Source organism: Ranitomeya imitator, chromosome 9 (genome assembly GCF_032444005.1).
Source record: "Ranitomeya imitator isolate aRanImi1 chromosome 9, aRanImi1.pri, whole genome shotgun sequence".
NCBI classification, from domain to species: Eukaryota; Metazoa; Chordata; class Amphibia; order Anura; family Dendrobatidae; genus Ranitomeya; species Ranitomeya imitator.
Window position 1 is genome coordinate 133,942,900 of NC_091290.1, and position 20,827 is coordinate 133,963,726.

The 20,827-nt window shown below is 43.6% G+C and overlaps 1 protein-coding gene across 9 annotated transcripts in view; it reads left to right on the forward strand.

The window, feature by feature from the left end:
* The window catches only part of NFAT5 (nuclear factor of activated T cells 5), an 80,172-nt gene that overhangs the window by 10,805 nt on the left and 48,540 nt on the right, over positions 1-20,827 (forward strand). For 4 of the 9 annotated variants that reach the window (XM_069739087.1, XM_069739088.1, XM_069739090.1 and 1 more), the window contains exons 1-2: positions 11,144-11,261; positions 19,966-20,091. Coding sequence is in view for 5 of the 9 variants with exons in the window: in XM_069739083.1 (XP_069595184.1) it covers positions 2,140-2,212; positions 19,966-20,091 (199 nt within the window). In the remaining 4 variants the exon portion in view is untranslated. Of the gene's footprint in view, positions 1-2,030; positions 2,213-11,143; positions 11,262-19,965; positions 20,092-20,827 lie in introns of those variants that run through there. The other 5 variants (XM_069739082.1, XM_069739085.1, XM_069739081.1 and 2 more) reach the window with 2 other exon arrangements.

The following is a 20,827-nucleotide window of genomic DNA, read 5'->3' on the forward strand; positions in this document are numbered from 1 at the left end:
GGAAATCCAAGTCGCTGATTGGTCGCGGCAAAACAGCTACGACCAATCAGCGACAGGCACAGTCCGGAACAAAATGGCCCCTCCTTACTCCCCGCAGTCAATGCCCGGCGCCCGCATACTCCCCTTCAGCCACCGCTAACACAGGGTTAATGCCGGCGGTTACCGCCGCTATTAACCCTGTGTGTCCCCAACTTTTTACTATTGATGCTGCCTATGCGGCATCAATAGTAAAAAATGTAATATTCAAAATAATAAAAAAACAAAAAACCTGCTATTCAAACTCTCCGTTGTCTGCAGAGCCGGCCGCCATCTTCCGTTCCCGGCGATGCATTGCGAAATTACCTAGAAGACTTAGCGGCCTTGCGAGACCGCTAAGTCATCTGGGTAATTTCACAATGCATCCTGAGAACGGAAGATGGCGGCAGCCGCGCGCTATAAGGGACCCTCGGATCCAAAGGTGAGTATGTTTATTTTTTAACCTGTGACATACGTGGCTGGGCAATATACTACATAGCTGTGCAATATACTACGTGACTGGCCAATATACTACGTCACTGTGCAATATACTACGTGACTGGCCAATATACTACGTCACTGTGCAATATACCGTACTACGAGGCTCTGTGCTGTATACTACGTCGCTGTGCAATATACTACGTTGCTGTGCAATATACTACGTCGCTGTGCAATATAGTATGTGACTGGGCAATATACTACGACACTGGGCAATATACTACGTGGCTGGGCAATATACTACGTCGCTGTGCAATATACTACGTCGCTGTGCAATATAGTATGTGACTGGGCAATATACTACGACACTGGGCAATATACTACGTGGCTGGGCAATATACTACGTCGCTGTGCAATATACTACGTGGCTGGGCAATATACTACGTCACTGTGCAATATACTACGTGACTGGCCAATATACTACGTGACGGCAATATACTACGTGGCTAGGCAATATACTACGTCGCTGGGCAATATACGTGACTGGGCAATATACTACGTCACTGGGCAATATACTACGTGGTTAGGCAATATACAACGTGGCTGGGCAATATATTACGTGGCTGGGCAATATACTACGTGACTGGGCAATATACTACGTGGCTGGGCAATATACTACGTGGCTGGGCAATATACTACGTGAACATGCATATTCTAAAATACCCGATGCGTTAGAATCGGACTACCATCTAGTTTCTTCAATAAGTAGAGTATTGGATACTTTATCAAACGCTTTGCTGAAGTCGAGATATAGTATATCTACCGCATTTCTCCAATCCACCCAGTCGGTGAGTCCATCACAAAAGGAAATTACATTATTCTGGCATGACATGTTTGCTACAAACCCACGCTGGCTCTGGTTAATTACTATATTCTTATCTAAGTACTTACATACATGCTGCTTAATAATTTGTTCAACTATCTTTCCTTGATAAAATCTCGAGAACAGTTGGAGCCGAATTGTCGCCATTATAGACCATTAAATAGCATTTTTCACCTTTACAAGCTGCTGTGCTGCCTCCTTTTAATATTAGACAGATAGATAATGATAGTGACAGGAGATGAGACAGATGAAGGACTGATATGATGGCACTAGATGATGGATATGACACAGACAGGTGGTGATGACGTCAGGGCAGGCAGGGACAATACTACTGTGTAAGGTAATGCTATTCTATGCAGTGACGTAACGATCACGTGCTTCTCGTCGCTCTGACTGGCACTTGTTGCATCCCGTCGTCTCATTGGCTAATAAGCGATAGACTCACAGCCAATCACCTTTCTGTGAGCCGCACATGCTGACAAAACCTTCTGCTGACTACGTCACTCCTAGGAGGAGGGGCCGGAAACGCGTCATCATCGGTGAGCGCATGTCACGCATCAGCTCCGCCCTTAGTTACCGTCACTAACCGTGTTGGCTCTTCTACTCCGTCCCCTTAGTAACACTTAAAACTCCGCCCAGCTCCTCGGAACGGTCTCTCGGCACAAAGGCCCCGCCCCGCGCTTGCGCAGTGGACTGTCAGTAGGGGGGGCGTGCCGTCGGTTCCTGTCAGTGTGCGAGCAGACCGGAGCGGACCCCGGGACTTAACGAGTTTATCCGCGCAGCTCCTGCTGGCCCGGGCGGCCATGCCCTCCGACTTTATCTCGCTGCTCAGCGCCGACCTTGACCTTGAGTCGCCGAAATCCCTGTACTCTAGAGGTGAGCGGGGCCCGGGGGAGGCTGAGGTGGGGAGAGGGGACCTCCGGCTGTTGCGCCTGACTTTGGTTGCCGCGGAGGATTCTGGGATATCGGAGGCCCTTTCTTTTGGGCTGGTTGCCATGGTAACTTGCTTAGGTGTGGGATTTCGGCTGCTGCTGGTCATTGTGGTACACTGCAGCCTTATATCCAGTCCCTGCCCCCCATATAACACCCTGGGCTGGATATTCCCTGACCGGAGGCCCATTCACGTCACAAGGCTCAATGGCGACATGTTGCGATATATACGTTGTGCCCCCAATGGCGCCCAGCCCCACGTCTTCTCCTGCAGAACCACAAGTCTCAGCACCAGAGTTTTATTCTAGATATCGGTCCCGGTGAGTGACGCGAGGACCGTTCACCTGTCCTCACATTGTCCTTAGAGGGTTGTGTCCGTCCGTGCTGTCCCTCTGCTATTCCTCCAGTTTTTCATCCGGTATTTTAAAAAAAAAAAAAAATGTCAAATGGACCCGAAAATGTCATAAAAAAAAAAATTAAATTGTCTAATTTCCATTTTCGTTCTGTCCTGAATTAAAACTTTTTTTTTTTTATGGACACTTGCAGCGCTAAGAAACAACGGTGTCATCCCTTATGATCCGTTTGCTATAGATTTTAATATGTATATTTTTTTATTTTTTTATACATTTTAATAATGCATGGCCCTTTTTTTTTTTTTTGACATTAAAAAGTTCTAGCCGCTTTTTTTTTTTTGTTCCAAAACAGACAGTGGACAGAAGGAGGGACGTCTTTGTAAGGAATGGGTGCCGCGGCCGAGCTCTTATTTCGATTTTTATGCTCCCTAAACGGATCATTAAAAATGGAAATAAAAGCTGGAGGTGTGAACAGCTGGGTGTTACTTGTTGGGGGGGGAGGGGACACGTGTCTGCGCACGGTGACCGTGTCTAATGGGGGCTGCCTGTGTCTCGCTATGAAGGGGCGCACCACCGCAAGTCATTTTATTCCGACATTTCCAGGAGGAGTAACAGAGGAATGTCACAACGCAGAGTTATAAATCACTTGTTGTTTTATGGTGACGTCACTAGACAAGTTTATTTTCTGCAGCAAAACAAAGTTTTATGAGTTTCCTATCATGCTGGTACTACAACTCCCAAGGGAATTTAGAGCTGGAAGACCAGAGGCGGAAGATTATTTTGATTCCCATCATGACCTTTTTATATTTCTCTGTCTGCAGCATACTTGAGGCCTATTGCCTACGTCATAATCGGTCTCTGTTCTCAAGAGCTTACTCTCTATGTTCCCAATAGACTCATATTTCCAAATCTATTGGGATAAGTGTATGATTATTTATTAATATTATTATTATTCATTATATCTATATCAGTAGTCTGCAACCCGATGCACAAATATAACTCCCAGCATGCCCGGCGGCGGCTGTCATGTTATGCTGGTAGTTGTAGTCTTGCATGTGGATATAAGCCGAGGTCATTGCATAAGTTTTCACCCCCTAGACACGGCCTGCTTTCACATGACAGGAGACTTGCTCGGCTAGTTTCTGGGTAGTACGACATTAACTTGTTAAGTGTAAATAAAATTCTTCATTTTTTTTTTTTTTTCCTAACCTGTCACCTATAAGACATCTGACTCGTCCCCGAGGACAAGCAATAAAATATTCTAGGTAGACTTCTTTATAACTGTTAGTGAGAAAGCAGTATGTGCTGGATTTAAGCTGTAAGATATCGGAGCAGATATCCATATATCCATAATTCCATTTGTACATTGCTACGTTGATGGGAGTTGTAGTTGCCCAGCAGCCGGAGAGGCACTGAGCTATGGAAAAATCCTCTAATTTGCTGCTAGTGCCCTGCACAGGACGGGATGTGAGCACAGATGCTCATATAGGCGTCCTGCTCGTCATGCCTTCCTATGTATAACTATAAAGCTCCTTTTTATCCTTGCTGGAAAATGAGCAGGTTTGATCACTACTGTATATGCATCTAATGTAGTCGAATGAGGAGATTAATTGATCCATTCCTGCCTGTTAAACGAGCGCTGACCCTAAGGTCAGGAGCTTATAGACAAAGCTGCCGCTGACAGTCACATGGTGGGTATACAGCTATATCTGCTTAGGGGCAAGGTCAGATAAAGAGGATATTTCTAGCGTTCCTATTGAACAACGCAACAATCTGCATCTACCTAGATTAAAATGGCTGATAACAGAGAACAGTAGATACAAGTTGCCCCTCAATCTGGACACTGTCACATGTTTTGTTCAGCACTAATTGCACTTTTAAGATCGGAGAGAGTCCACGTGTTGATATCTGTAGTGTTCAGTATAACAAAGGACCAGGAGCGGTTTTTTTTTTTTTTTAAAGGGGTCTTCCCATCTCCCCAGATCCCATCGCATTATGTAGTAGGTATAATAATGATGATGATAATAATAATAATAATAATAATAATATCAAATGCCTCTAGTTAGAAATGTAGTATAGTTTTTCTGATTCACGGTCTCTTTCGTCATGTGCAGGCATTGCAGGACCTTAGGTATCCGTAGTTACGACCACTATCAACTAGCTAACTAATTGTATCAGTGGTTGTAACCATGGATACCTAAAGTCCTGCACATGAGGAAAAAGACATAGCAAATCAGAAAAACTATTAGATTTCTAATTGGAGGCGTTTGTTAATATTATTATTAAACCTACTACATATTGGGGTAGGATCTTGGAGTAGGGCGCTCTTTTCTGAGACAGTAGGCTTTCTATAGAGCCTGTAATGGGTCTCAGAAGAGAGAGCAGCATCATGACGGATAGAACAATCCCTTTGTATAAGAAGGGTCCCCAAACTAATATCACAGGGGCTCCTGCTGCTGGGACCGCCAGCGAACAGATGTCATCTCTAACCTTTGATCGTTTCTGTACGTGAATTCAAAAGTCAGTGGACATTGTGTGTCACAAATGGAAATGGGTCCTATAAATGAAGAGATGCCCGGGAAATTCCCTAATGAGGGGCTATAAACTCGTGAATATAAACATCTATAAACTCGTGTTTTAGAATAGGTTCGGTTTCTTTCAATGCTGCTTTTGTCATAAGTAGAAAAGCTGGGTGACAATCCATGTGGGGGCCGTATGCTGGGCCTTCCTGGAATATCCCTAGTAGATGCCCTGATGATAGACGTGATCTTGGGCCGGGTAGTCTCGTCCATGTCATCTTATATGCTGATGAAATCACCAAAGTTTTGTAATGCAAAAATGAGATCTAATTAGAATCTGTAGGAAAGGATGTTTGCTGCCGTACATTCGATATGCAGACTGATCCTCCCCACACACTATGCATTGGCCCATGCAAAAAAACCCTAATCTACTGCTGGGTGACCACCAGGAATGGCCGCTATGGCTCCTATGACCATGTCCAAAACAGATCTGGACATCCCAGAAACCCTGTGGCCAACGTGCCTAAAAATTTGCAATAATTTCTATCAAATGAAATTTTTATTGTTTGGCCAAGAAAGTCAAATTGGCCACCAAACTGATTTTAAGAGTCACCTGTCAGATCTGAGATGCTCCTTCTAACCCACAAATTGCCATCAGAGGCACCAAGTCTGTGCCTACCTAATAAAAGGGAAGAATGCTATCTTGATGGTGCCACCTATTGGTGGTAGCTAAAGGTGGCACTTCTAGGTGAGAGCTGATTTGGATATTTTTCCGATGGAGCATTGCCTATAAGACAAAAGAGGAGGATGGAGATGTACTCTGGGTCTTTCTTGTTTATATGAGGTCAGGGCAGATATATCCATTGATAATGCTTCCCATGCTTTCTAATATGACGCTCATTAAGCAAGTGCTCATGTCATAGACCAGATGATGAAATAATAAATGGGACAGGTACTTGCATGTTAGCAGACTGGCACCAGTCACTTACAAATAATGGAAGCCAGCCAGTCAGTATTTCATAATATAACCCAGGAATGTGCCTGGGACTAAGCGTATGACGCCAACCACATCTCTAGGAAGCAGCGGCATCTCCGAGGCATCTTTCTGGTCATTTGCGGAACCTATTTGCTTTTCTTAGTGGGACGGCAATTATTGACATGAGTGGAAAATAATCCAAAAAATGTGTTCACCAGTAACAGATGTGTCTATATTTAAAGCACTTAATTTAAGGCACTTTCCACGTCTGCATATCGTTGCAGATAACTGCAGCTGGACCCCGTGCAAGAGAATGGCGCCCTCTGCTCAGACACGCGCTGCCACGTCTAGAAAATGTAAGCTGTTGGCCAAACGGGTGTTCCCATTTTTAACAAGTGACACCTAACTAGAGGGACCCCTAGTGGTCCTAAGAATGAAAGGCTAGCTCTGTATGAGGACCGACTGAGCTACCATCTGATGTGATGTACAAAGGGAACTTTAATCCAGTGCTGCAGCCATTTAATTCTCAGCATCGCTGTTGTATTTTCATTGATTGCAAAGTGCATATCTTAGCAAAATGCCATCATATTATATCCAAAGGTGCTGAACTTCTGCCCATATCGATGTTTAATTGACACTCAATTTTGTGTCCTAATCGTGCCCCCATCGGCTCATTGTGGGAGACACTTTGCACGGAAGCGCAGCACCGCCACCGCACCCTATAGATCTGGGTCAGTTGTTTACATCTTTGTTACATCTTTGTTTATCCTTTGCTGGATAGAGGAATAGTAGAGAACTGCCAGTGGTGCAATTTTCCAACATTTAAAGGGAAACCTATACTTCGTTGATTACCAGTCTCGTGGTGATTCATATCAATCATCTGATAATTTTGCTCAATTTGTATAAACACGTTGAATTTCCTGATATGTCCAGTGAGACGTTTCTTCTCTATAATGGTTTTCCTTCTGCCCCATCAGATAAACAGGTGTTTCAGGTGGCCGGGGTACGTAGCGCACGCATGCCTATCTGTTACCATGGGACCTGGCCTGCCTCGTCAAGGTCATTCACTCTGCACAGTCGCCCTTGATTTTGCGCGAGGAGGAGTTACAGCTCCGGAGGGCTCAGGAGGAAATCGTGAGCCTAACAATGCAGATCACCCGCCTGGCCCACATACCCTCCTTCCCAGGACTTGCATCCAGCATCTTCTGCTTTTCCGTGACACTTTGTAAAGAGTTCAGATCGGTTTTGATCTCGCATAGTAACGTGACTCTGATATGTGAGGTCACGGAAAGGACTGTATCGAGTGGTTTCCCTTGGAAGTGACAAAATTTGGTTGCAGAAATGGTGCCAGCTTTCTGAAACCCTTGGCAGGTCCATTCACGTAGATGCCAAAACTATGGCCTGAGTTATTTTTATGTACAGATGCATTGTGTCCGTTCGTCATGTCAAGACAGCAGGGGAATTGGGGGGCAGGAAAAAAAAAAAAGTGAAGTTCCTCTGACAATTTTCGTGTCGCAGGGCTCAGTTGAATTGCATTAGTCTTTGCATGGCATTAATCCAGCCCCAGGCTTTCCTCGCAGATCACAGGCTCCGCTATAAGCCGGGCTGACGTAGGTTTATACTCCAAAGTATCTTAGCAGCCTAGAAAAATGCAGTCTCCAGCGTCGAGGTTATTACCGAGCGCCGAGGCCCACAAGGCTCCGGAGAGGGCGGTAAATGAGGGATCCGGAGGACCAGACCTGGTGCACTTTAACCCCGTTCATTACCAGTAGGGACAACACATACAGTTAGGTCCATATATATTTGGACAGAGACAACATTTTTCTAATTTTGGTTATAGACATTATCACAATGAATTTTAAACAAAACAATTCAGATTCAGTTGAAGTTCAGACTTTCAGCTTTCATTTGAGGGTATCCACATTAAAATTGGATGAAGGGTTTTGGAGTTTCAGTTCCTTAACATGTGCCACCCTGTTTTTAAAGGGACCAAAAGTAATTGGACAATTGACTCCAAGGCTATTTCATGAACAGGTGTGGGCAATCCCTTCTTTACGTCATTCTCAATTAAGCAGATAAAAGGTCTGGAGTTGATTTGAGGTGTGGTGCTGCATTTGGAAGGTTTTGCTGTGAAGTAAACATGCGGTCAACGGAGCTCTCCATGCAGGTGAAACAAGCCACCCTTACGCTGCGAAAACAGAAAAAAACCTTCCGAGAAATTGCTACAATATTAGGAGTGGCAAAATCTACAGTTTGGTACATCCTGAGAAAGAAAGGAAGCACTGGTGAACTCATCAATGCAAAAAGACCTGGGCGCCCACGGAAGACAACAGTGGTGGATGATCGCAGAATAATCTCCATGGTGAAGAGAAACCCCTTCACAACAGCCAACCAAGTGACCAACACTCACCAGGAGGTCGGCGTATCAATATCCAAATCTATCATAAAGAGAAGACTGCATGAAAGTAACTACAGAGGGTTCACTGCACGGTGCAAGCCACTCATAAGCATCAAGAATAAAAAGGCTAGACTGGACTTTGCTAAAAAGCATCTAAAAAAGCCAGCACAGTTCTGGAAGAACATTCTTTGGACAGATGAAACCAAGATCAACCTCTACCAGAATGATGGAAAGAGAAAAGCATGGCGAAGGTGTGGTACAGCTCATGATCCAAAGCATACCACATCATCTGTAAAAGACGGCGGAGGCAGTGTGATGGCTTGGGCATGCATGGCTGCCAGTGTCACTGGGTCACTAGTGTTTATTGATGATGTGACAGGACAGAAGCAGCCGAATTTATTCTGTGGTATTCAGAGACATACTGTGTGCTCAGATCCAGCCAAATGCAGCCAAACTGATTGGTAGTCGTTTCATACTACAGATGGACCATGGCCCAAAACATAAAGCCAAAGCAACCCAGGAGTTTATTAAAGCAAAGAAGTGGAATATTCTTGAATGGCCAAGTCAGTCACCTGATCTCAACCCAATTGAGCACTTGTTAAAGACTAAACTTCAGACAGAAAGGCCCACAAACAAACAGCAACTGCAAACCACCGCAGTGAAGGCCTGGCAGAGCATCAAAAAGGAGGAAACACAGCGTCTGGTGATGTCCATGAGTTCAAGACTTCAGGCAGTCATTGCCAACAAAGGGTATTCAACCAAGTACTAAAAATGAATATTTTTTTTTAAATTCTTGAATCTGTCCAATTACTTTTGGTCCCTTTTAAAACAGGGTGGCACATGTTAAGGAGCTGAAACTCCTAAACCCTTCATCCAATTTTAATGTGGATACCCTCAAATGAAAGCTGAAAGTCTGAACTTCAACTGCATCTGAATTGTTTTGTTTAAAATTCATTGTGGTAATGTCTATAACCAAAATTAGAAAAATGTTGTCTCTGTCCAAATATATATGGACCTAACTGTATAAAAGAATAAAAATCCAGAGCAACGGCAAAGCAATGATGGTGAGATATAATATGCCAGTACTTTGCCTCTTGGTCCTGAGTTACAACTTTTATTATGGTCAAGAGCTGTATTCATAGTTCTGCTCTTTGTTATTGGAAATAATCAACACATAGGGTAAAAGAGCTACAATAATCCAAGGAAAATAGTTTATCATATACTTCCTATAATGCATCTCGTTAGCGCAAACACTCCAGAGACTGAACTAGCAGGGAATACTGCAATATATCATTTCTGAAGATTACAAAAGTGTGAGTGCACCTTAGGGGTGCAAGTCAAGGAATGTATCGGCATATTAGAGAGTGCAGCTCTGGAGTATAATATAGGATGTAACTCGGGGTCAGTAATGTAATGTATGTACACAGTGACTGCATAATATATAATAATATACAGGATGTAACTCTGGGTCAGTAATGTATGTACACAGTGACTGCACCAGCAGAATAGTGATTGCAGCTCTGGGGTATAATACAGGATGTAACTCAGGATCAGTAATGTAATGTATGTACACAGTGACTGCACCAGCAGAATAGTGAGTGCAGCTCTAGGGTATAATACAGGATGTAACTCAGGATCATTAATGTAATGTATGTACACAGTGACTGCATAATATATAATAATATACAGGATGTAACTCGGGGTCAGTAATGTAATGTATGTACACAGTGACTGCACCAGCAGAATAGTGAGTGCAGCTCTGGAGTATAATACAGGATGCAAGAATAGTGATTGCAGATTACAGCAATGCATTTTATAAACCTGTTTAATGCACTGCTCAATGTTAGGAAGCAGCAGGACACCAATGTGTCAAAAGTTGAAAGTTAATCCTAAATTTTATGTAAACAGTTACTTTTTAAGCATTGTGCTTTGCAGTACTAGCTGACACTGTAGTTCCTTGATCATTACGTTTCCATTCCAGATGAATTAATCCAGCATCTGTGCACATGTAGCATTAGGGTCAATTTAAAAATAAAAGACCCCTTATTTTTATCACACTATTTATAGTTCTGAAAAGCGCTCTCTTGTGTCAGGAAATAGGAACACATTTTTCCTATGATAAGTCCGTCTGGGATTCTGTAATTATAGTTTTTTGTCACTTTGTGTCAGACGAGAAGTTGTAGCTTCTGATTGACCTCTCAAAATAATCCTCAGATCATAAAGAGTTGGCCTATTTTGCCAGACTCAGTGTTTCTAACTGGCCAAACTTTTAAAATAAATTTGTCCGTTCAAGGTGTAAGATTTTATTTGTGCCTTTGAGATTGTACCTGATGAAATCCTGAGCTGTCACCAGTGTGGAGAATGAGTCCTTCCTCTGTGACACAATGGTGCTGATGAGCTGTACAGCCACTGTTTTATCAATGGTTAAACCACGGGTGCAGTGTCCTTTGTTACTGTACCTGGAATAAAGACTACTGTACGTTATGCAACCCCATACTCCAATCCCTGGAGTAGGACTGATGTGACAGCTTGTCTATGTAAGGGTTAAAATAATTGTCCTCTCTTGCCAGGTCCGCTGCTCCTTCCAGGGCTGGGTGAATCGATCCCTGAGATCTTGAAGTAGTTTCGCCGGTGACGTGGTTTCGCCGTGGTGACTTGTGACCTCTCAAGCAGACCATTGTCGTAGATGAGCACGTATTGGAGCTCCACATGGCCTGGGTGTATCGTCTTATTAACTGCTGAGATGCCAGTAAGGGACCTTTAAATCCCTGAGGACTAGTTCTGGGTGAGATCTGTGATCTATGCAGCGGAGGGATGTTTTTCACGAAGATGAAAGCGGCCATTCACATTTTGAGCAGAGCTCGCTACTGGCCATGTGCCACATACACAAGTTTACTTAGGTTTCAGCCCTGAAAATACTGTTCTTTTGTGAGAAAATTGTCTGTTTGAGTAAGCCGGATTTATGTGATGCGTCGTGTTTACTCGGTTATGACTGTGTAGTCTTAATTCCTTCTCGTTCAAGGCCGGGAATGGCAAATCCCCATAGACTCTTGTATGATGGAAGCCAGTCCCAGAACCTGATGGACTGATCTGATTGAGCGCAAGGCTGGACCAACTTTAGGCAGTCGATGTTCTCAAAAAAATTCTTCCAGCACCCCTAATTATATTTGGTCCTGTTTATGATTTTACAGGTCAAGTGTCTCATGAGCTAAAAAGTTTCTACAGTATTGTAGCCATGCCTTGTTTAATATGATTAAAAGGAATATTTCAACTTTGGCCTGGGAATTAACCATGTACTTCATCATTGGAAATGATTCTTCCTTTATAATGACCCTATTCTCTTATAGGGCATGTAGTAAGGGATTGTCTTTAGCTGCCCCTATACCTCCTATCTAACAGCTATTCCTCCGGACCTAAGCATACACATGTGTTGTGAATTCTGCTCTTGGGCTCCCTCCGGTGGTTATGAGTGGTAGTGGTGCTGTCTTTGGATCGCAGCATTTATCAGGTGTATCCATTTTTTGCAATTTGGGCTGGGCTATTTAGTCCTGCTTTATCCTTTAGTCAGTGCCAGTTGTCCATTGTTTTTGGAGGATTCACATCCATTCCTCGTCTCTTCTGTTTTGCTGTTCATTTCAACAAAGATAAGTTCTGGCTTTGACTTTGCTGTCCACCTGCTGTGGATCTTATAGTTCTGTGCATTTTCATGTTTTTGTCTTGTCCAGCTTTGTCTGTGAAGGATTTTTTGCAGCCTAGCTGTGTCTCTGGAGATGCAGATATACCCTCCATGTCTTTAGTCAGATGTGGTGTTTTGTATTTTCTGTGGTGGATATTTTCTAGTGTTTTGATACTGACCGCATAGTACTCTGTCCTATTCTTTCTTTTTAGCTAGAATGGCCTCCTATGCTAAATCCTGATTTCATGTCTGCGTATGTCCTTTCCCTCTCCTCTCACAGTCAATATTTGTGGGGGGCTGTCTATCCTTTGGGGATTTTCTCTGAGGCAAGATAGTTTTCCCGTTTCTGTCTTTAGGGGAAGTTAGTTCTTAGGCTGTGTCGAGGGGTCTAGGGAGTGTTGGGTACCCCCCACGGCTACTTCTAGTTGCGCTGCTAAGTTCAGGGTTTGCGGTCAGTACAGGTACCACCTTCTCCAGAGTATGTCTCATGCTGCTCCTAGGCCACCAGATCATAACACACATGTATACTAAGCCATACAACTGTGTTTCCTATGAAAACAAAAGGATTGGGCATGCTAACATCGAGCAGCCCTATCCTAATTTCCTTCGATATTTTTTCCTTCATGGGGATTCAGGACACCCCTCCATAACCAATTATATAGTCTGTGTATGGAGACAACATTTTAAAGGCTTGTCCGGGTAAAAGTTAGGATCAGTCAGATTGGTGGAGGGCCGACAGCCAGCACACCCAACTCAACTTTTAACAGGAGCCATGGCCTTGGTGGCCATTTTCAGATAGCGCTTTCATCTATTGACACCTGAATGTCTGCTCAGGACCCTCATCGCTTGCCATAGTAAGGAGCTGCTACAAAGAGTGTCTCTCCCTGGAGGACCTGAACTGTCCTATTGATGTAAATGGATCATGTGTGATTCCTAATGTTTCCCTCTGGTGGTGCTGTGGGTAAAATGAGCACAGAGCACCACTGATGGCTGAATATCCGAGTAGGTCATGTCACGATCTGCTAGCTGTCAAGGACTGCACAAAGCAGAGAACCGCTTTAAAACTGATCCCACAGGTTGGCCATTGTTTAGGCCTTCTAGTAAGAATCGGCAATTCATTGACATAAACCCGTACAGCCGATTACAGCAGTGGAGGTCGTGCTTTCTTGGCTTCCTATGTTGAGAACGGATAGGGAAATCTGTAAACCGAGCAAATCCCCTGTGCAAAATTAAGGATATTTTTAGACAAGAACTCAAGGGGGGCATAGAGGGGGTTAAGGAACCCGGGGCCCTCCTTTACCGTGCTGCTTTGTTGTGTAACCGAGACTTTGCATGTTTTGGAAATAGTTTTATACACATGGTGACAGACATAAGGGCTGCGATTTTCCTACTGATGATGCCGGTGTGGATTACATTGTGGACAAGGCTGGCATCTGTGCCATCACTCATGAATATGCCCAGGGAACCTGATGCCGCCTGCAGCTCGTGCGTGCACGTATGTCTGTATCCCGGCACAATTCCCCACATTTAAAAATACCATAATTCATCACAAGACAAGCCGCTGACATCGAATGCCTCCATTCCCATCATATCGGTGCTCCCTTCTTGCCCAGGTTACTGTTTAACATGTATGTCGTTAATGCTGCCCTCAGATTGTCAGCGTATGTATGTGAAGGAACTGTAAGGGCGGGCATGCTGCATTGTTAATCTTTAGCGTTTTGTTGGCCTACCATCATCCCCTGCATTCCTTAAATACTTGGTTGGCTTTGGAAAGTGGCTTGGCTCCTCATACTGTACTTTAACCCTTGGGTGGCTGTGCAGCCATTCTACAAGGGGTTAATGCAACATAGTGATATCAAAGACAATTCTTATTCTTCAATTGATTTAAAGGGTAATTCCAGTTAAGAACAATCTTCTGATATGTAGTAAATGCGTGTCACAGGAGCACATTTCTAAGGTTTTCCTAGGCTCCTATTGCAAACCTACAACTACCAACAGTTTGGGCATGCTGATAGTAGGCGTTTAGAAAAAGCTACAGAGTCAGCTGTGTAATGATTACTGATCCTGTACTGATCCTGTATTATACTCTAGAGCTGCACTCACTATTCTGCTGGTGCATTCACTGTGTACATACATTACATTACTGATCCTGAGTTACATCCTGTATTATACTCTAGAGCTGCACTCACTATTCTGCTGGTGCAGTCACCCGTCGAAGCACCATTGTGTGCGAAACGGCCGTCGTCCACACTCCAATACCGCACCCTCCTGTGTACCTGATGTCCTGACGGATGTATTTATTTCATTTTCTCCAATAAATTTCACGATTCCCACTGCTACATTGGGGTGAGTGCCGCATATTTTCTCTATTTCGGCTATTATGGACTTTTAGTTCTACTTTAGTATGCAGAGCACCACAGCCCACAAGCACTCGTGAAGCCTGATTTTCATTTGTCCGCCATCAGTCCTGCCTGTCGGATTTCATATTTGCTCTAGTGCCGTCCTTTCCCTTCTTTTGGTTATAACATCCTGTATTATACTCCAGAGCTGCACTCACTATTCTGCTGGTGCAGTCACTGTGTACATACATTGCATTACTGACCCTGAGTTACATCCTGTATTATACTCCAGAGCTGCACTCACTATTCTGCTGGTGCAGTCACTGTGTACATACATTACATTACTGATCCTGAGTTACATCCTGTGTTATACTCCAGAGCTGCACTCACTATTCTGCTGGTGCAGTCACTGTGTACATACATTACATTACTGACCCTGAGTTACATCCTGTATTATACTGTAGAGCTGCACTCACTATTCTGCTGGTGCAGTCACTGTGTACATACATTACATTACTGATCCTGAGTTACATCCTGCATTATACTCCAGAGCTGCACTCACTATTCTGCTGGTGCAGTCACTGTGTGCATACATTACATTACTGATCCTTAGTTATATCCTGTATTATACCCCAAAGCTGCACTCACTATTCTGCTGGTGCAGTCACTGTGTGCATACATTACATTACTGATCCTGAGTTACATCCTGCATTATACTCCAGAGCTGCACTCACTATTCTGCTGGTGCAGTCACTGTGTACATACATTACATTACTGATCCTGAGTTACATCCTGTATTATACTCCAGAGCTGCACTCACTATTCTGCTGGTGCAGTCACTGTGTGCATACATTACATTACTAATCCTGAATTACCTCCTGTATTATACTCCAGAGCTGCACTCACTATTCTGCTGGTGCAGTCACTGTGTGCATACATTACATTACTGATCCTGAGTCACATCCTGTATTAGATTTACAGTATAAGAAGGTCATATATCACTTTAATGGTTCCTCCAAGCTGATAACAGTGTGTCTGTCTGACTACAGGCGTATTAACTGTTTTCAAGCCAGCACATTTGTGAAGGCAGCTCTGGAGTAAGGGTACCGTCACACAGTGCAATTTTGATCGCTACGACGGCACGATTCGTGACGTTTCAGCGATTATACTTACAATCTCGCTGTGTCTGACACGCTCCTGCGATCAGGGACCCCGCTGAGAATCGTACGTCGTAGCAGATCGTTTGAAACTTTCTTTCGTCGTCTAGTGTCCCGCTGTGGCGGCATGATCGCATGGTGTAACAAAGGTGTGCACGATATTGTATACGATGTGCGCATAGTAACCAACGGCTTCTACATCGCACATACGTCATGAAATTATCGCTCCAGCGTCGTACATTGCAAAGTGTGACAGCAGTCTACGACGCTGGAGCGATATTGTTACGATGCTGGAGCGTCACGGATCGTGCCGTCGTAGCGATCAAAATGCCACTGTGTGACGGTACCCTTAGGCTATATATTGACACCTTTTCTTAATGCAAGGTTTATCTTTAGTTCATCTCTCATTTTCATGTGTGACTTCCTTCTGACACCTTATCCTATCTAGAACATGCACTGAATAATTCGAGCTTTTATCAGCCCTTCATAAGTCGTCTCCCCTCAGATATCTCGTAAGCAGCAAGTCTATTGTGCGGCACAGAAGACCTGGCAGGAGGGCGGCTGCTGGCATGGCCTATGAGGAGTGTGGTCAGAGTGCGGATAGAGCAGTATCCCTCATGTAGTGATACATATTAATGAACACAAGGCGATACATGAGGATAAATTGATTTTTCCTTAGACTATTTAGAAATATTGCTTGGCTTAAAGGCGTTGTTCTCTAAAAATGTAAATAAATAAAATTCTCACCTTGGAATAATTGTTTCAACAGCTGAACCCACAGTGATGCATCAACTAATCCTGAGTTTTAAGGAGTAGTACTGGGCATGGGCGACCAATGTTGCAGTGGTCGCACATGCTCACGATTGCTCCATTTACACAAGGGACATTTTATCTGATCGCTATTGTTGTAGTTGACCACCAGTAATCGTGTATTTAGCCTGCTGATAGGTGATAAGTGCTCTTTGTGTTGGTTGTAGTCCCTTTACTGGTCTTATGAACGCTGTGGGGTTCTGGGTCAAGTAAGGGTACCGTCACACAGTGGCATTTTGATCGCTACGACGGTACGATCCGTGACGCTCCAGCATCGTAACAATATCGCTCCAGCGTCGTAGACTGCTGTCACACTTTGCAATGTACGACGCTGGAGCGATAATTTCATGACGTATGTGCGATATAGAAGCCGTTGGTTACTATGCGCACATCGTATACAATATCGTGCACACCTTTGTTACACCATGCGATCATGCCGCCACAGCGGGACACTAGACGACGAAAGAAAGTTTCAAACGATCTGCTACGACGTACGATTCTCAGCGGGGTCCCTGATCGCAGGAGCGTGTCAGACACTGCGATATCGTAACTATATCGCTCGAACGTCACGAATCGTGCCGTCGTAGCGATCAAAATTGCACTGTGTGACGGTACCCTAAGGGAAGTGGGGAGGGTTTCGCCTTGGGCCATTTGGCATCTCTTTTTTTTTTTTTTTTTTTTTCTTACCGTCTTCTTACCATATTATTGTAGCCCTGTACAGAGTGGGACTATCCCGCCAAAAAGCACACCGTCCTCTGCCAAACTAACCCTCCATAACACTGCTGACTCGGCCATGACGTTGCCGAGAGCGGCTTATATAACCTCATCCGTTTCCAACACTTTGCTTTCTCACCATGAAAGCGTCAAGGACTGTGGAGCGTCACGTGGCTCTGCACTATTTTCTTTGGTTTTTCCCTCTTATATTTTTTTTTTTTTTTTCTTCTTTTATTAAGGGTCATGGAGAGTTTATAGGACTGTTTTGTTGCCTTGTGATTAGTTCACATACTTTTTTTTTTTTTCAGACCGACCTTGCGTTTCCTTTCTGGAGATTTATAGGTAAAAATATTCCACTCCTTGCTTTGTCATGGATTGTAAGCTCTTGAGGTGAGCTGGGAATGTTCACTGAATTTGGCTTTATTTTTACAAGGCTTGGGATGGAATTTGGTCAGTGTTTATTGGGGATATACGATTTTTTTTTATGGGAGGATGAAGACGTAGCTTATAAAGTCATAAAATTCAGCTTGTAACATAAAACCCCAGAAAGTCACGGTATGCGCATAATACGCTGCACACTATAGTAGAAACGTTGGCACATACGGGTGCAAGAAATGCAAGAGCCCTCCACTCGTTAGATCACACCAATGCCACATAAGGATGAGATAGGGGGCATTTCTTGGCATCCAGTACCTCCTAAATGTGGACACTCAATCAGCAAAACGCTGAATTTTGCAGATGAAAGCCATAGCCTTTACATTGGATGCTGTACATTCATATGGATGGGCTTGGATCCAGCCATCCATACATGTACATGTGCATGTCTGTAAGGGAAAATGCCCTATAGATGAGTATAGGTGCTCCTGCCACACTCCTATGTAGCTGGACGTGGACTTTATATACCAGCGTCCTCTGTGACATGACAACCAGATCTGGGTAGGATTTAATATTAATCCGAGCCCTTGCGAGGGGCCAACTCTCAGTAAAATTCTCAAGGTTCCTGAATACAATCTCGTACATTAGGTCACATTTTATGCCGCTGACCTCAGAAGACCGGCGTGGCATCGGGCCAGCAAAAAAAAAAGATCCCTTGTATAGATGTCTTAAGTGGAGGGGACGGAAGGAAAACATGGCATACAGTAAACAAGAACCTGGTTTTAATTTGGCATCTGATAGGAGCAGGCCGGGGGTTAAATAGGGCAAGCCTTGCTGGCAAGGGGCAGGCACCACTTCCTTCTCAAAAAGTTGGCCACTGCAGACACTAGCACAATCACAAGCCCAGGGGGACTTGGTTTCCAGGCTTGGGATCACCTCTCAGCCCTTCAGACCTCCCCCGCACATATTATCTTAATTTTTTTCTGGATATTTTGGAAATTATGTAGACACTGAAGATCTTAACGGAACGACGATATGTTTATTGCTCAGGGAATTGGGATATTAGTGGCGCCATATCCTTTTCCTTGCCTTAGAAGATACAACTGTTAGCAACAAGTATACTAGCCATATTACTTTTTTTGGATTTATATCAGAATCACTTGTGTGTTACGAGTGGTCGACCCATTTAGCCCTTGGACAGTCGGGTGATGCCCACCATGGCTTCAATTATTGCACCTCCATAGGGCCGATCTGCCAGTCTTTTACATGGCTGGTCTGCAGCATTGGAGACGGGAATGTCCTGCTGCATCTCAATACTAGCGAAAATTACCTTTATTATAGTTAAAGGGGTATACCCATCATATACATCGATGAGATCACTAGGATTCAGGTTAGACCCTCAGTAACCCAAAGGCCAAGACTCTGATTTATCACGACCACCATCCGTGTATGGTACTTGATCTGGCCACATCTACTTCAATAGGGCTGCACTACAGGTCCCAACGCAACGGGGGTCACTGTGTAGGAAAAACGAAGAGGTCGAGGCTGCGCTAAGTAATCACCGTGGTACTGTATATATGTAATATGGGTTGTCTGCTACTTCTGTAATGTGGCCAGCAGGTACTCCATCTGGGCTACCATATCGTTATGTAAAATGACTAATTTACTTACACAAGCTGCAGTTAATTGCTCTGAGCACTGACACTCCCTGCACTTCTAATTGACTTTTATCTCCTACTGGTTGATATGTCTCAATTTCGGTTTATGTAATTATTATTAACCCTCTGGCTCCATCTCCATGAGGGACTGTGTTCTCCAAAATCGGACCTGTTTGGACGACGAATCTCTTGAATCATTAGTCGCCCTGCGTTCCGTAGACACTAGGCCATCGTCCGAACCCTTCAATGTCGGCGACATTAATCTATTATGTAAGGGGGCATAAGATCTATGCCCCAATGTCTCTTCCAACAAGAACAAGAATGTGGGATTTTTACCTGATTTTTTTTTTTTTTTTTACGTATTTTTTTTTCTACTTGAGGACCACAGATGACAGGAGTCACTTTAATGCTTCACTCCATAAGAATAACTTGCTCATTCAGATGAGCTAAGCATGTCAAAGAGGTTGTCTAGGTAGAGGAAACAAAAAAGTTGTTTTAATAAAAATGGGGGAGAAAAATATTATATTTTACTGATATACTTGAATTAAGAAAGCATCTCTGATCTTGAGCTATCGGTGCCAGTCTCCTATATCTTTCTCAAAACATGGGCTACATTTTATCAACGTTTACCTACGTCTTACTGTTACATTGAGCTTTTTCATTTTGCATTTTTTTTTTTTGTATCCTAATTCATTTTTCCTTGTTCTCTTTTTCTCTTTTTTAGAATCGGTTTATGACCTTCTCCCTAAGGAGCTGCAGTTACCCACATCTCGTGAAACCTCTGTCGCACCAATGAGTCAGACGAGCGGTGGAGAGGCAGGATCGCCTCCGCCGGCCGTAGTCGCTGCTGGTACGCATATCATTTCATCTCTCTAGTTCAGTAGATCGATTGTTGTTTACTTATACTTTTTTTTTTTTTTTGCCTTCTTGTATTTTTCTTTTTTCCTTTAATTCTATCCCTGGTCTAAATGAGCAGCGCTTGTAAAGTGGAGTGTGGTTTATGTCATGATGTCCAAAAAGGCAAAATTGAGTTATTGAAAAAGAATAAAATGGATATACTCTCAAATTCCTTTTTTTAAAATATATACACTGTGTGCAGAATTATTAGGTAAGTTGTATTTTGATCACATGATACTTTTTATACATGTTGTCCTACTCCAAGCTGTTCAGGCTTGAGAGCCAAGTACCAATTAAGTTAATCAGGTGATGTGCATCTCTGTAATGAGGAGGGGTGTTGTCTAATGACATCAAAACCCTATATAAGGTGTGCTTAATTATTAGGCAACTTCCTTTCCTTATGCAAAATGTGTCAGAAGAGAGATTTGACGCGCTCTGAAAAGTCCAAAATTGTGAGATGTCTTGCAGAGGGATGCAGCAGTCTTGAAATTGCCAAACTTTTGAAGCGTGATCACCGAACAATCAAGCGTTTCATGGCAAATAGCCAACAGGGTCGCAAGAAGGGTGTTGGGCAAAAAAGGCACAAAATAACTGCCCATGAATTGAGGAAAATCAAGCGTGAAGCTGCCAAGATGCCATTTGCCACCAGTTTTGCCATATTTCAGAGCTGCAACGTTACTAGAGTAACA